The sequence below is a fragment of the Halichoeres trimaculatus genome, unplaced genomic scaffold, assembly GCF_033239565.1.
Source record: "Halichoeres trimaculatus isolate MK-OKI-2021-1 unplaced genomic scaffold, fHalTri1.1 fHalTri1_scaffold_9, whole genome shotgun sequence".
Lineage (NCBI taxonomy): Eukaryota > Metazoa > Chordata > Actinopteri > Labriformes > Labridae > Halichoeres > Halichoeres trimaculatus.
The window spans coordinates 30,185,246-30,201,974 of record NW_027437188.1 but is presented as its reverse complement, the minus strand read 5'-3'; the positions used below and the strand labels follow the sequence as shown (position 1 = coordinate 30,201,974).

The 16,729-nt window shown below is 39.7% G+C and overlaps 1 protein-coding gene and 2 non-coding genes across 4 annotated transcripts; 2 read left to right on the top strand and 1 right to left on the bottom strand.

The window, feature by feature from the left end:
* Positions 1–1,019: 1,019 nt before the first annotated feature.
* Positions 1,020–7,179, bottom strand: nek3 (NIMA related kinase 3). Of its 2 annotated transcripts, XM_074679642.1 has the most exons (14): positions 7,068–7,178; positions 6,819–6,927; positions 6,407–6,500; positions 6,195–6,292; positions 6,006–6,089; positions 5,613–5,680; positions 5,417–5,503; positions 3,990–4,044; positions 3,508–3,708; positions 3,105–3,219; positions 2,567–2,719; positions 2,361–2,483; positions 2,167–2,284; positions 1,020–1,447 (listed from the first exon to the last, which is right to left on the bottom strand). In XM_074679642.1, exons 3-14 carry the CDS (start codon positions 6,447–6,449, stop codon positions 1,381–1,383), a joined length of 1,212 nt encoding a protein of 403 aa, XP_074535743.1. In that variant the 5' UTR covers positions 6,450–6,500; positions 6,819–6,927; positions 7,068–7,178; the 3' UTR covers positions 1,020–1,380. The 2 variants fall into 2 exon arrangements, with proteins under 2 accessions (XP_074535743.1, XP_074535742.1); XM_074679641.1 differs by having other exon boundaries at positions 6,819–7,179.
* A 245-nt stretch (positions 7,180–7,424) lies between these two features.
* Positions 7,425–7,497, top strand: trnak-uuu (transfer RNA lysine (anticodon UUU)). The gene has a single exon. It is a non-coding gene; the product is annotated as a tRNA-Lys (tRNA).
* Positions 7,498–8,599: 1,102 nt separating this feature from the next.
* trnak-uuu (transfer RNA lysine (anticodon UUU)) lies at positions 8,600–8,672 on the top strand. The gene has a single exon. It is a non-coding gene; the product is annotated as a tRNA-Lys (tRNA).
* The last annotated feature ends 8,057 nt before the right edge of the window (positions 8,673–16,729 follow it).

Here is a 16,729-nt window from a genome sequence, read left to right as displayed (position 1 = left end):
TCATTAAAAGGCAGAGGGTTTTTCAACAACCCTCCTATCTTCAGGACACAGCATGGGAGTGTTTTAGCTCAGCTTTTCTCCTCCACTTTATCTCTTTCTATGCTAAATATGGACATCTCTGGAGGTAAAAGGGAAGCATAATGAAAATGTTGGAAAAAAAAAGAGCAGGGGGCTGGAGAGGGAGCCCTGGAGGGGGATTCAGTGTGGCGCTAAGATAAGCGGCGAGCTGCGGCCTCAGGCTTCCTCAATAAAACACATTATGTGCAGATATCTGGCAGAAGTCTTTCATATAGCAGAGTCCTCCTTTGTCAGCCAATCAGAGGCCTCAGTCTCTGGAAGAACTTTAGCAGCAAGATAATCCATCCCTGATGTGACTGTTGGTGAATCAGCACCGCTATGTTGACTAAAGGATCTGTAGTATCTGTATCCTGTTGGAGCCAAACGGTCATGGGCGAGGCTTGAGTTTTGTTTAATGGTTTCCAAATGTGTGGTTGGGTTTCTATTTCTCATCCAGCAGCTTTAATCTGGGAAAACAAAGAGAGTAACAGGCTCTACTAGTTCCCATTCATTAGGTGCCTCTCTGCCCTGTTGGGTGCCAAAATCAGGAACAAAGTGCTCTTCATTTGCATACGAAGCAGACCCTGTAACCAGAAGTGGCTCTAAAAATAAAGTCTCTTTGAAAATGATTTCTAATATATCTAATCCACAATCTTGCTTTTATCACTCCTTCCTCACTGAAAGCCTCATGAATGATTACATCTCCCCCTAGTGGTACAATACAAACACTGTCTACAGGAAGCAGCAGCTCTGTCATCTGTGTCTGCAGCTCTGTGATCAGGGAAAATTAAAAATAACACCCCAGCTGAAGGAGAATAAAAGACAAAGAACACATATGACCCAACATGTTTAGTCTACTTTTGATACAGCAGAGGAAATAAGACATCAAACGGGAGGCGGGCCGGCTGAGATGTTGTGACCCCAGTGAGACCCAGCTGCTCCAAGTCTAATATTTCCTGCTTCCCCGACAGGCCAAACAGAAGCCCCCAGACGGCTTCAATCTACTGGGAATGTTATCGCTGGTAATGTGAACAGTACACAGCAGATGTTCGAATCATATATGGGACAAGAACGCGCACACATGACTTAGATGTCTCTGAGAAAAAGAGGTTTTATGACAACAAGAAAGATTAAATAACAGTGCTTTGTTACAGCAGTTCAACAAGTTCATAAATAACAGTGCAGAGTATAAAACTAACAATATTCAAAGAAAAAACTTCTTTACTGACTTTCTGTAAACTTCGATTAAAGCTGCATTTGAATCTGTCCTCATTTCTTCTGTTCTGTTTTTAGAAGTAAAGACAAATCATGTCAAACGAGCCGTTAGTGTTCTGAAGCCATCCTCTCAACTTCATCCATCCAGTCACATGGAGAGTCTTCCTCAAAGTCTCTGTGGGGAGAAGACAGACAGTATGATGATATCTCACTTTCTTTTCATCCATACTCCATTATTTTTTTAATGATTTTTATTGAAACAAGTGGGGAACAACCTCCCAAATGTGCAAAACACAGATGAGAAATATCTTTGTACAAATACAAATATGACTAAAAGTAAACTTGGTAATAGTAGCAAAAAAAATAAAAATAAAAACAGCATACAATAGCACTTTCAATGATTTTAAATAGACACTGCTCTAGGCATAAATTACTATGTTAACAAGCTGTATTACAACAAATGAAAATAGTACCATATGACTGCCAATATCGACATGACGCACACAGAAAGACATACACACACATTGCGCCTCACACTACAGGGTAGGCTCAATCCATGACATAAATTCTGCACATCAGTAAATACCCAGCACAGCTTTGCTCACAACTATCCTCATATATCTATGATTTGTTGCTCCTTTAAGTGAGTAATGTGGCTCTGAAACGCTTTCTTTCTGCTTTCGGAACCTTAAAAGTGAGTACAAAACAGATAAATTATCCACCCATGCTTATCTCTGCATACCCCCTCCCCATATTTTATCTGTATAGCACACACGCGCTTAATTGTCCATAAAGATGTTTGCATGAAAAGACCTAAGTGCTCACTCCCCTTAATAAAACAGAACTCTGTTAGCGACATAAATCAGAGTTATGGTAACAGTCTGTATAACTCACGTGTCCTCATCATCAGAGCGAGGCTGCAGCCGCTCCTCATCCACAGTCACCTCCGGTTCAGGACCATCTGTGTCGTCACCCTGCGGCTGGGAGAGCGGCCCCACCAGGGGGTCTTCACCTGAAAACCACTACACTCAGCTTCACAAGTTCCTTCACAGGTGTTAAAATAGTATGTTCAGAAAACAATGCCCCACCTCCGTTAATCAGGAAGGTGCTGAAGGCTCGGTTCAGCTGGGCTTTCTCTAGCAGACTCAGGAGTCTCTCAGGAGGATCTGTCGCCCATTTTCTTCTCGGCCTGCTTTCCTCGTCTGACACTTCTGAAAAACAAGCAAATAAAAAGATTCAGCCTCCTTTAATATCATGTGCTAATCTTTGATTGATTGAGGCAAAAATGCTGAACCTGTGTTGGTTTTGCTGGTTGATGCCATGCTCCCAGATGAGACGAGGCTGGCGTTTGCCAACAAGTGCAGCACAGTGTCTGACGGCTCAGCTGCCCACTGCTTTCGAGGACCTGGCTCTCTGCTTTCACAGTGGGCCTCACAGGACTCCATTCCTTGAGTAAATGTACATTTGATCATTTTTCTGTGAAATTTGTTGTTTTCATTTCTACTCTGTACAAAATGCATGAGGAGAAAAATCGATACAAGATGGAAAAGGAGACTTTTAAAGTGAAGAAGAGGTGCTTAAAGTAGAACAGGTGATTTTGAGTTTGATCAAGAACACGTCATTGATTTTCATTTGTTTTGTGCTGGATCCTCCTTTCTTTAGCTGTCACACATTTCAAAGGAAATAGAACAAAACCACTCAGAAGATGATGTTTTCCTCAGTGTTCAGGATAAAAAGTCAATATCAAACTACACCACATGGCAAATTTGCAGCATGTATAGTCATTCAAGCTACGTGGTTCTGGATGGCAGCAGGAAATCTCTGAACTCTACCTTCAAATGTTGATGTTTTTATTAAACTCTTCTCCCCCAGCAGATCAGCCACCTTCTGTCCCTCGTCCCTGTTCCATCGACCCTCACGTCTCCCCTGCCGCTCCGTCTCTATCGCCTGTAAAAGATTCAGAGTGATGCACTACATCAAACTCCACACCGGCTCAGCAGCCATCTGAACCAACAGCAGTCCGTCAAAGGTCAGATTCCACACGGGGTCAACACAGCTGGGGGAGTTGTGTAAGACTTTAAATTCTTACTTTGACACCGTGTTGTGACAGAATGTCATTTTGATGGATGGCCAGCCATAAAAATCACTTTGGATTAACCGCTTGAGCGACTGTCACTGTGCATAAAGCTCTTCCGGAGAGAAATGCACTTTTAAAAAGCACAGGTGTGTTTCTACCTGAGAGGGCAGATGTACGCGCAGGAGTCTGGAAACACGGTGAGAGGTAAGGATGGTGTGCAGGGACGGTCGGTCTTTGGGGTTTGTCTTGAACATCTGCTTCATCAAACACTGCAGCTCATAGGGCAGATGTTTGGGGAGGGGAGGGTAGGCACCCCGACACACCTTCAGGATCAGACTCTTCCAGCTGGGGGCCTGGAACTGAAGACGAGAGGGGAGGAGAGCTCAGACAACAAACCGCACTGCAACAACTGAGCCACAAAAAATACACTGCTGGTAATCCAAATCAGCTGAAGACACTGCGCCTCCATTGTTCTACAACAAAGCTTCTCAGGATCGCAGTGAGCAAAAACATGGAAACAGTGAGAAACTGCAATGAAAACAAAGGATTATTTTTCCCAACACTGATTTGATGACAATGTTTGGAGGGAGGCCCACAGTCAAACCCTCACTGCATGGAGAGAGGAGAGTGAAGGACGTACCGGGTGTCGCAGGGTGCAGAGTTCGTAGAGGACACAGCCCAGAGACCACACATCACTGAAAAACACACACATGCTTATTTGTTCACAGCAGACGTTCGTCATGTACTGGCACAGTCTGAATGATACAACACTGGTTAGCCCACACATGAGTTACACAATCACTGCCGAGCAGAGAGAGCAGACTGTTTCGAGAAAACTCTTCTTTGTTGGTGCATTTATTGACAATCCTGGCTACAAGACTGTCTAATGAGAAGCAGTGTGTTCACGAGCTCTGCTAATGAGTCAGGAGGGAAAGTTAGGAAAATCCTGGAATTGTTAAATGGTTTATTGAATGTTTAATTACACAGCAGCAGCTAGGTCCCAGATTTTAAAAACTTCCCTTTTAGGTGCTGATTTTAGACGTTTTGAAAAATGTTGCAGCTCCACAGTGTGCAATAGTTACGTATAATAGGGGAGACCAGGTATTATTGTAACGCTGGGAGTTGTAATACCAGCAATTTCACAAATTGGGGATACGATGAGAGTCCTGTGATCATTTCATACTATTCCAGATAAAACCATTTGACTAATGTCATAATAAATTGTAGCTCCTCAGGCTAAATGTGATGCATTTTCCCCATGCTAATTTCAATAGACTTGCTAATACAGCTAGCTAAACACTGGCTGACAGGGGTGGGGATAGTTGTTACACATCTTTAAAAAGTATTACATCCCCTTATGTCCGACTAAGAAGATTTTCTTGATTTTGATAACGTTACAACTAACCCAAGCATGTGCTACAACCTACCCTACCCAACCCTGGTAGTGGGGTAGGTTGTAACAAAAGACCACCATGTATTTGACATCACCTGGTGAGGTCTGTGGTATTCTTGCAGAGGTTTGAATTGGTGTTGTTTGTAGTAAACACATGTGGGTACTTTGCATTAAAGTTAGAGAACTCTGACTCAAAGATTCAGTGAGTTACAAGGTGCTGAGCAAAAAGTGTTAAAACCATACTCACTCTTCCCTATTCAGTGTAGTAACCATGCGTATAAATCATGATGGGAACATGCCGTATCATTATCTTGCGCATATGTTTCTTCCAAAATAACTCACTTTTTACCACGGAGATTTGATTTACTGTACACATAAAGTGAACCTAATATAGGACAGATACTTGTTTGGGAAATATGCATTCACTAATGGAAAAAATTTCCATCCACCAATATAGTCCTGAGTAATGACTATACAATATGCATATATATGACTTTAACAGTCGCTCACAATGAAGGCACCATGTATCTGCTTATTAGTTTGCCTGTGTTGCTTCTCTATATGGGGCTGTAAATATCGCTTACCAATTAATGCAAATGATGCAGTGATTGTTTGGAAGGAAGTAATCAAAGTCATTAGGGTTCAATTTGATTCAAATTGGAGCGCTCACAAACCTCTTATTGTTGTACGGCTTGTTGTCCCAGATTTCTGGAGCCACATAATACGGTGTGCCAACATATGTATGAGCGTAGGCCTTCGAGCTGCAAAAAATGATTACAAAATCAATCCAAGTGAAAATGCAACAGCAGCAAATGAAGCAGTGAGTCTAAAATAAGAAAACTATAAATTACCGCCTGTGTCTTCCTGTACCTGTTCAGAATACACGCCGAGCCAAAGTCTCCAAGCTTGATTGTGCCATTCTCTGTCAGGAAAATGTTCTGGGTGAGGAAAAGAAGAAGAAGTGATAACTTAACATGAAGCAAAAACAAGAAAAGCTAACCGTGGCAGAATGATAGCATTATGCATTAGCAGGATAATAATGTTTTGATCTTATCTAGATCAGCAGTTTCATCATTGTTCATTTCACTCTGCATCGCTCACACTGATGAGATTTTATCGACATGCATCCAACCAATAAAATGAATAATTTACTTCTCTTTTGGAGTCAGAGAACATAAACAACTAATCTTCCACTGAATGTCTGAACAAGACAACATTTTCCAACCTGTATTGAAATTATTTAGGAGAAAGCAATCACAGTACCTTGGACTTTAGATCTCTGTGCAGTACCCTTTTGTCATGGATGTGTTTTGCAGCAGAGCACATTTGAGCAAACCATTTTAAGATCTAGATAATAAATAAATAAATAAATAAATAAATGAACAGATTAAGCAACACTTAATTGACGGATGTAGTTGAAAAAAAAAGTTGTTCAAGGTGGTTCATCCCTACATCATCAAGACAGAACTGTTTGGTTTTCTGTTGTTGGATCCTCATGAGCAGGTCTCCTCCACTGCAATACTCCATCACAATCCACAGCAGGTCATCAGCTGAACAAGCACAATCACATCAACTTTTTTCAATCCAAAAGATAATATGTAGATATCGCAAGAGTCCAATAGGTCTCTAATGAGTTATAAAAGAAGTTCTGTGTGTGAAAATACCTTCAATGGCTTCCTTAAAGGCTACAATATTTGGATGTTTCATTCTGGACAGCAGCACAGCTTCTCTCCTTGGCTTTTCCAATTTGGACTGGTTCTATAAAAATGGAAATTTAACCATGAGTGCATGTTTTATTATGTAAAACACGTCTCCAAGGAGGAGGCAACAATTTGGAAGGTTATCAGCACAGTGCAAATAACATTTCCATATCAGACACCCAACAATACAAAGCAGTCTGGGTTCACAATAGGTTGTAACAGTGACGTTTCGCTTGTGAAATCCAATCTATGATGAATTCTCAATTGCATTACTAATATAATTTCACGGTCTGCATTGGGAGTTCCAGACAAATTCAAAATTATCCACCACACAGTTGTAGCTAAAGTCACAGATACCGCGCTTCACTTTTCTTACCTTTGGCAGCTGAATCTCTTTGACAACATATTTCTCCTGACTGCTTTCACAGCGAACTAATAAAGCCCGTCCGAATGACCCTTCTCCGATGACTCTCTGGACTGAGTATCTGTCCATAGATTTTTTTTTTTTTTTGCAATCCACAAAAAAACAATGTAAACAGTAAACAATGTAAGAGCAGTAGGTTAAACCGATAGAGCCTGAACCATACAGAACGATTTTCTAAGGGAATTTGACTGAAGTGCTCACATTAATTAATTTCAAATTGCATATGAAATACTAGTCATATAAAGACATTGATCAAGGCTCATGCTGGCTGACTTGGCTGCTACTTCCGTATTGTGGTGTGACGTAGGACAAGCATCACGTATACTACCATGTATCGCCGCTGGATGGCGATGATACCATGAAAAAAATCAGTCAAGCATTTCCAGAAACTGCCATGCTCATTTAAAATCGTTTTTCCATTATAAACCATTGATACTTGCTGTATTTTTTCCAGATTATTCTCATAATAACATTGTGGAATTTTCTCTGTAGCAAAGAAAGAACCCGATAATTAGATCACGTGATTCTTAAAGAAGTGTCACGTGACACTCTAACAGAGCCCGGATAGCTCAGTCGGTAGAGCATCAGACTTTTAATCTGAGGGTCCAGGGTTCAAGTCCCTGTTCGGGCGGACACATTTTAAAGACACAACCATGTCCCTTGCACTTACCTGTACAGAAATAACTAAATCATACAGCGTAATTATGAAAAAAAAAACAAAATATTTGTGATGATAGCTGTAAGAAATGTTCATTTTTTTCGAGTTACAGCAAGATAAGCTTTATGTAAAAAACACGCTTGAATATTGGTACAATCACAGTCCTCTGCTATACTGTTATTAAGCCACCGATCAAAACAACAACAGAACCATAAATGAATAACACAAGAATAATAAAAAAATACACAATGAATCAATAATATTAGACTGATTACTTAGCTGAGTGAATGAGAGGCAAATTGTCTGAGCAGAGTTTAACAGCAATTTAGCACTAAGAGTCAGGTCTCGGCAAACAATTATTTCGTTTTCTTACCGTCGCTTGTTCAAAGTTTAAAAAAAGATGTACTGGAAGTAAGCTTGATCTACACAACCTTGTCCATCTTGTCACTTGAAGGCTGCTTATACTGTTTCACTGAATCAGAAAACACCGTAGTATCCCCATCGTTTGCGACTAATGGCATTACTGTTGTTTTACCTTTTTCTCCTTTTTGGACCAATCACGTTGCAGAGATTCCTGTCCCCGCCCTCCTCCGGCTATTCAGCCAATCGCATATTGTGAAGATTTATCACTCGCTCCGCACAAAAATCGAGACGTGAACTGCGGTTACTGAAAAAGATACACTCGTCAGTTATTTTGGTAAGTAAATATCATTGAAAAAGTCTAAAACAGACGCTTTAAAGGTGCTTGAAATATCAGAAAGGGGCATGATGAAGCTAGCCACTTATCTACCCGTGACAACGGGGCTTCGTGTGTCACGCTAGCATAACTAGTCGTCGGGAGACAAATAATATATCAGGGTTATTTCAGTAATAATAATAATAACAACGTGTGCTTTTGCTTTAACATAAAATGAGCTAACTGTTGAAGAAAAAGACATCAAATTGGCGATTTTTATCAAACTAACGCCATCTTTAGCCCCCCAGCTACGCCACTGTCAACACTTTATCACGTAATTCAATTGTGTAGTTTACTCTACGTGTTCTTGTGCCAACAACACGGTCATAGCATATCGGAGCCCGGATAGCTCAGTCGGTAGAGCATCAGACTTTTAATCTGAGGGTCCAGGGTTCAAGTCCCTGTTCGGGCGACGGAAATTTTTCACATTTGTTCAGAGCTACATTGACGTTTATCGGGATCAAGAATCAACTATATCTGTGCACTAAACCAATGCAAGGGCAAAAATACAACACAAAAGCTACAACACACACACACACACAGTATTAAAACAAGAATGCAGGAGCAAAAATTCAAATGCAAAAGCCACAACACAACAGAGGTTAAAATAGGTCAGTTGTGCTAATGGACACAAAAAGTTGTGAAAGTAAATAATTTATTTATCTTTTTAAACTTCATGTATGATAATTATTGCTTTAAAGGGTTGTCACCTTGTGATATCCTCACCATGGTACTTACATTTCTTCATTTACCAGTTATACGTCATCCCCAATTTAGCTTTATGAATCAGTCTTGTCATAATGTTAGCTTTAGAGTTATACTTATCATAGCTGAAGGTTAAAAAGAAAACAATCATCCACTTGCTTTAACAACTTTTCTGTGTGCTTTAGGATAACTGTCCTGTTGACTTCTGCTGTGGCTGTACTTCCGTTGTGTTGTGGTGTTTGCAATGGTGTTGTTGCTTTTGCAAATCGGCCAACACCTACCGAGCACCGTACTAATAGACACAGAAATAAATGTGGAAATGCATTTAAAAATGTATAAATAAATGAGGCAATGAAAAATTAAATCATTTCTCACATAAAATGGAGAATGCCCCATATGAAGAAAGAAATTGATCATCTACTTATAAAATGTTTTAGCCTAAATTGGGTTTGTTTCAGGTGTCCTGACTGTCTGAATGAGTCCATCCATCCATTTTTCATTAATGCATTTGGTTTGAAAAACATTGTACAGGCCTGACAAAATGATTTCTACACGAACAGTTTATACTGTTCGGCAGTGTAGTAAGAGCAAGCTTAGTATGTACTGTTAAACATTACATAAGTCAAGCAACTTTTTAAATCTGCTTAGAACTGTATTTTACTCTGAACTCAGTCAGCACATATGTTAAGTGTCTGTGTTTGTAGTAAAGGAGCTTGAACTTGCACACACACTGGTACGGTTCATTTATTTTCAGCATCATCCTGCTAACATCTTTTTCAGCTCCTCCCAAATCCTCCAACGCCAAATGACTGCTAAGTGGGTCCAAATGTCCAATATTTGCCTAATTACCTCCTCTCCGGCAGAGCTATACATGCACCTTTCAGCAAATAGTGTTCCTCTGGAGGGAAGTAATGACAATAATGAGGTAAATATTGGGCATGGTGCAACAGTGTGTCTGCAGCATCTGAATGTGCTGCACAAGCTGTTTGCAGGAGTGTGATTGGCATTTTATGCAGTTTTTGAAACTGTTTCTGGAGTAAGACTTGGACAAACAACAGCTGGGCTTCCGCTGACACAGACATGGCTGCAGTATGTTCATGGAATTGCATTCAAGACTGCGGCTTTTTACTTTGGGCACGGTTGAAAATCAAATAGATAATTAAAAGCTTCTAATTTTTGTAGGATTTCTGTGAGGAATAAGCTCAGCTTATAGTTCACTTTTCGTCCCACATGCTGCCCCTTGTTTTGCCTTTCTATCAGGAAATAGGACAACAGCAAACTCTTCACTTTGCCTTCTGGAGTTTTGTACCTGCTGAAACAGAAGGTCAATCAGAGGTAAACCAAAAAGTAGGTTAAATATGTCCTCCAGCTAGGATTTACATGAGATCAAACAAAAAGCAAGTTTTTGAAAACTTATAATAAAAGAAAAACAACACACTCATAGAAATGATGCAAATTTTGTCAATAACAGATTTTTATCACAATCTTCACGCTGCTCGGTTCTCCTTTTACAGAAACAAGAAATCCTCCTCTACAAATAAAATCTGAATAACACGAGTGTGAAGTCTGAGCCCTCATTTCCTGTCATCCAAATGCGAAGTTGTAATTTTAAAACCCTTGACTACCAATGCGAAGGTACAATGTTGTTTTTGAGCAGGATATTATGTTTTACAAGAAAAAGCATCCCTGTGTGTGTGTGTAAGTATGAGTGTGTGTTTGTGTCGCTGTGTGAACATTAAAATGCAGAATCACAACATCTGGCATCAGTCAGATGCTGTGACACTTCTCTTAGTTTGTGCTGCTTCAGATCTGACAGACGACTGACATGAAGCATCTGTGGGGTAATAAATATTCAGAATGAATGACATTAAGATCCCCCAGTGTGGAGGTTTCTCAACTCATGGGTTGGGACCCCATGTGGGCCTGCTCTGTAATCAGTGCCATATTGGAGACTTGCAAAGATTATTCATGGATGTTTCTTTTCTTTTCTATTTTTCATTTTGTGATTTAAAACAACCTCTTTGTTTTTATATCTTTGCGCTTGATAAGTGTGGGATTTTAGAACAAGAATATTTTTAGAACCATGTAATAGAATCTGTAAATTTGAAGGCCGACTTGAGAAGCTGGGATTGAACATCCCTCAGAGACCCATTAAAATCAGAGACAGATTAGATAGCAAGACATAAAACACATGGAAATAATAACATGTAACAAACCTTAAATTTAATATCTTACCTCCCAGTAGACACTCAGTGGAAAAGACAAATTAAGACAGCAAGGCTTTATCCTTAAATGCATGTCCTGTGAGGAATAACAAAATGGAAACTGTGAAGATTAAAGAATTTGTGTTTCGAGCCGTGCTACTGATATAATAAGTAAAATCACAGAGGATTAGGATAATGACTGTTCATGTCCTTTACGTGTCTTCTGAAAGAAGAAAGATCTACATCAGAGACACAGAGCTGCGATCTATCATAAAGCATCTTTATAGTTGGTGAAGGTCACTTTTGTGGTAAAGTGCAGTTTAACTGAGGATCACATTTCAGAGGTTTTATCGCCGCTCCTGACCTCAGATCATGATCTGATTCCCGGGATAATTACCTCGTATTCTGTCACCTTGTCCCTCTGTTTCAACTCGTTGTCTTAAGAGCTGTTTATCTGTTTTTCCTTCACAGAGGTTGGAGGGAGATCACAGTGTGGTTTGTGCTTTTTTATGCAGAGAAAAGCTGCACGATTCATCAAATACTGACACAGAACATTACCATCATGTGAGCAAGTAAGATTCTCTGAGGCAGTTTTACAGAAATCATCCAACAACATAGTTTTCAGTTACCTGACAATCTTCTAGTGGAGTGAGTAGTGAGTTTGCACCTGTAAGATTTTACAACAAAATAAACTAAATCCTTCATATGAGAAATCAGGTGTTTAACTAGTAAGGCTGAACAATTAATCAAATTTAAATCGACATTGCAATTTAATATAATGCAGTTTTCAAATCGCAATGGCTGCAATTAAAAAAAAAAGTTATAAGGTGCATTCAAAAAGTGCAATCCACAAGTATACATGTATCAGTAGTTGTGCCAAAACTTTGTTTTTATTTACATTTCTGCACTTTATTTAGTTTGAGATTCACAGAAGAGAGAGGATTCATATTGATTTTTCAGATTATTGTTCATACCAGGCTTCTTGTTCTGCAGGACTTTGTTCCTTTCTCTGATTTTATTTAAGGAAATTAATAATAATTTTATAACACCTCTACAAGGCTTGAAGTTAAATCAATCAGTCAATATTCTACTGTGATTGTAATAGTTAAAGATACATTATTCATATCAATTAATCTCATTTCATCCTAACATGTAGGACTGACCTACAAGAAAGACTTGTTTATAAGTCTACAATATCCTTTGTTGTGTTGGTCATACTACAGAATGTTGTATTACTTGTGTTAAGTGAATAATGTAGAAGACATACATTCCTCCTAAAAATTGCATGCCAAATCGCAAACGCAATATTGGTCCAAAAAAAATCACAATTTGATTATTTTCCAAAATCGCTCAGGCCTATTAACTAGCTACAACAGCCCCATTAAATGTTTTTTTTGTTGTTGTTTTTAATGGGGAAAAAGTGATAAGTGATGTAGTAAAAGGACCTTAAAGCTGCAATGACTAAATGTGACCAGTAGGAGGCAGAAGAGCACAAAAACAAGCAGGACCCACACTTTGCATCTAATTAAGATGTGATGGGCATCATCCCACTGCATTTGGAGCAAAGTGTCTGTAATTATTTTTTATCTCTTTGTTTTATGTATTCAATCTCTGTGATCAAGTAAACCTGCATTCACTCTGAAGCCCGAAGCACTTCCTGTCTCTATGTGGTATTTTCCTCTGGCATCCAGAGGCTTGTGAGGTATTCTGGACATTTACCACATGGTTGTACCACATGCAGCATATGTGGTAAGTTACAGTGAAACGGTCTGGTGGTAGATTTCCTGAAATTCCACACGAGTCTCAGAGTCCGACAGAAATACCAGAGGAAATTGTTGCAAGAATACTAGAAGTACCAAAGGCGATGACCTGGAAGCTCAGGGTACCAGGAGGTGTTTCACCACCTGGAGCGTTTAAAGCTGTTTAGTCTCGCCCTCTAATCAGTAATATTATGGACAGGTGTAGTGAGTCTTATAATTATGGTACATAAAGCAGCCTTCAACCCTTCATTTACAGACTTTATTTTACATAAACACAGAGTGTGGCGACCTTAATCTGCAGTTAAACAAAGGCTGGGACTTTCTTTGAGACAGGCTCTTAGTCTCCTAAATATAGAAGTACTTTATATCATTGTTGGTTTGCTTTGACTAATTTGACAAAACAGCAGTTTAAAATTGGGTCAGTGGTTACAGAGGATTAAAGGATCAAGGCTGCATTCTTTAATAGGAGCTGAACTACTGTTTGCCTAAACCTGGATAAATACTGATGGTCAGAGCGCTGTTTGTGCCCGATAACATGCTGGGATTAACTTTATCAAAGACCTCTTGGAAGAGCTCAGCTGGGTCAACCTTTTGGGAGCAGGTGATGCTCTGTTTATGAGTAATATTCTTCTTCAAGCATGAGAGGGACACAGTTTTAAAACTGTATTACAGCAGCAGCAGGACTGGAGTCCATTGCTGAGGGATAAAAGAACCGGCATGTTCCTCCTCTGAGGTTTTCAGTTCTGCAGAGGCTGGATAGCAGAGTTGATTACACTGAACAGAAGCTCTGTGTTTTGACAGGGTTTAGATAGCAGCTCAGAGACTGCTGCTCTTGCATCTTCTCTGCATATATCCCATAATACAGTACGGTTTACATAGTGCTGTGATATATTTGCATTCTTGTGAATGTCTGTTGCACTCTGTCTCTATAGAGGTTTGAATTCCTGGAGTAAAGCTGGATTTTTTTTCTCCTTTAAATACTGTAAACTTCATCCAGGGACTTCATTCAGTGTTCAATGGAAAGTGTGTCATCTCTGCAAACTTTGAGAAGCCTGGTTTTTCTTATTCTTTGAGAATGTGCCAGAGGTGTGATTCCAGCTCTCTGGAAAATGTGTGGTAGTACTTTCTAGTCTCCAAAAAAAAAGATAAAGCTGCAGTTTCCAGGTCTCACCCTTGCTGTGAAAAAATGCCACTGCCTGAGGGTAGCTTGAAAGGCAATGCCAAACTGCATCTTATAGTTTTTTACTGAAGAAGACTGCACATAGGAAGACATCTGTGGAGTGATACCTACGCATTTCCACTCCTGCTTCTTTCATCTGATCCCTCAGTGCCACTCTTCCCCAACCAGGAAATAACTTGGAGGAGATGATGGAAATAAGTGGTGAAGAGGGGGTTTGGGGATTTTGATGTTTAATACTCGTCTGTCATGAAAAATTGCCATCCGTTATTGCTGAAGTGTTGCAGACATATTGCCTACAGGTTTACTTTATAACTGCTGTCAGAGGAGGCAGGTATTTGCATTTCAAAGCAAGGAAACAACCACTAAGATCTTGCAGGGTGTGGCCAGAGTGCAACACATTCAAACTTTTTGAAAACTGTGAGACAACATTGACTTTTCGGTTCCATTTAGATAAATATTAAATTTGATTTCAACAAGGAGCTTCGTCCTGCATTCACGTCACTGATAAACCTCGGCTGCATCCTCTTTCTATGTTAATTTCACTTTGAATGTCCTGGACAACCAAGCCACAATCAACCTTGTTATCATCATTTCCACATAAACATAGTCAAATCAAATAGCAGCCCAGGTGTAAACAGACAAAGAAAAGGCAGCGTTCAGAGCAGGGTCTCCCTCTCCCGCTGTCATGGCTTCCTGAGACGCCTGAATAAAACCAGGGCATTGTTAATATAATTACTCTCACCTGCTTTACTAATCATAAATCCATCTTCTTCAAATTGTTCCTGGCCTAGCTCTGCCTTATTCAAACCTGACATTAATTAATTTTTCCCTCTAAAGAGCTCCGCTGTGCGTTCTTCTTTTGTGTTGAGATCAGCCATTCGTGCTGAGATTCACTAAGAGGCCTGACATCAAACTTTCACCAACGTCAACGGAGTCAATCATCTATTCTTGGCACTAACTCTTTGTATTGAGGCCTTAATCGAATCATTTGCGTCAGTAGAGTTTAAAAAGTTGACATCTTCTGGTTCTTGAAAAGGTTTTTACATCATTTGGTCATCTGCAGATTGGAATCAGTGATGGAAGAAGGTTTCATGTTTGACTGATTTGAAAATAATGCACAGGAGGTTTAGGAAGAGACCATGTGATTTAAATTGCATCAAAGTTACTGAAAAAAAAAATCATTGAAGTCTGAGAAATGTAAGCTAAGGCTGTCTGAACAGCTTCAAAAGAGGGAAAAACATGCCAAACTTTTTTTTTATAACATCTGCTGCCCATTGATCTTTGCACACTTGTAATTGTAAGTACCATATTGGCCCCACTATAGGACGACTCTGATTGTAAGACAACCCCTATTTTTCAAATACCATTTTGTGAAAATAAAAACAATAAGGTTACTAATAAAACAACTTTTTATTGTAAAATTATTCTAGAAAACATTTCATGTTATTTAAGATCATGGAATATTACTGTAGTACTTAATAAAAAGCTATTCTCTCTCTCAAAATCTGAGGATATGACTCAGTGAATAAGCAATAAATAAGTAGCCTCAAAAGTTCAATAACTGCATTAATGATGTAAATAACTTTATAACCATCAAGTTCATGTTCTATTCAATTCACATACCGCTGATATGACAGTAGCTTTTCTCTGAAGTCAGAGTGTAAGTGTTGGGCAAGGCTTGTCCTGCGCCTCAACGGTAATCCATTTCGCCGCATCATTGTCTTACACCAGCCGAGACTCGCTTTAAACTCGGCGGGAGGGATTTTGAGTTTGTTTGCTATTTCCAGTGCCTTTAGCTGAATCACGGCTCTGGTGATGGGCATTCCGTCTTTCCGTTTTTCAGTAACACATTCACTCACCCTCCTATCAATCTCTCTGAAGCATCCGCTCTTGGGACCACGGAAAGCTTTTTTCATAGAGTTGGCGTTCTTAAGGCGTTCTTTCTGTGCTCACCATTTTCGAACGTGGCACTCTGCTGCGTTGATTACCATCAATTTAAAGTTGGCATCAAAACTTCGCCTCTGTTGTTTGCTCACTTGCCTGGCTTTTGAGCCCCTTCGTTCTAGATAGTCACGTTCCTCCATTTCTCATCACATCCTGCTATAGCACTGTGGCGCTCCATTCGCTTACAGGTCACTGGTCCTTTGGCACCATCTAGCGGCGCGGATGTGTAATTAATTCAGTCTAAAAATCTGGTCCTTGATTAAAATACGACCCCATTTATGAGAATACAATCGTCCTATAGTCGGACGAATACGGTAGTTAAAGATGAGGAGGATCTGTTTTAATTGGACTCCCTCGCCACCTTGTGGCCCAGAGTCTCACGCACACTGTCGTAAATTACTTTTAGTGAGGCGGGTTTTTGTTTTGGAATCAAATGGAGATCGGATCAAAACAAATTTTCTTTGTTCAAGACAACTTTTATATTGGGTGTAACACGCTGTGTTAAGGTGTTGATCAGTACAGTTATGTAGCGATACAGTTTGAAACGTGGCATCAAGCAAACGTAGTAGCTGGCTATATGTAGTGCCATAGGAAGCCTGGTGCTCCGACATATCTGTAGGCTAACATAAACACTGATGGTTTGTAAGCAGCTTAGTAGCATCTATATTTAGCACAG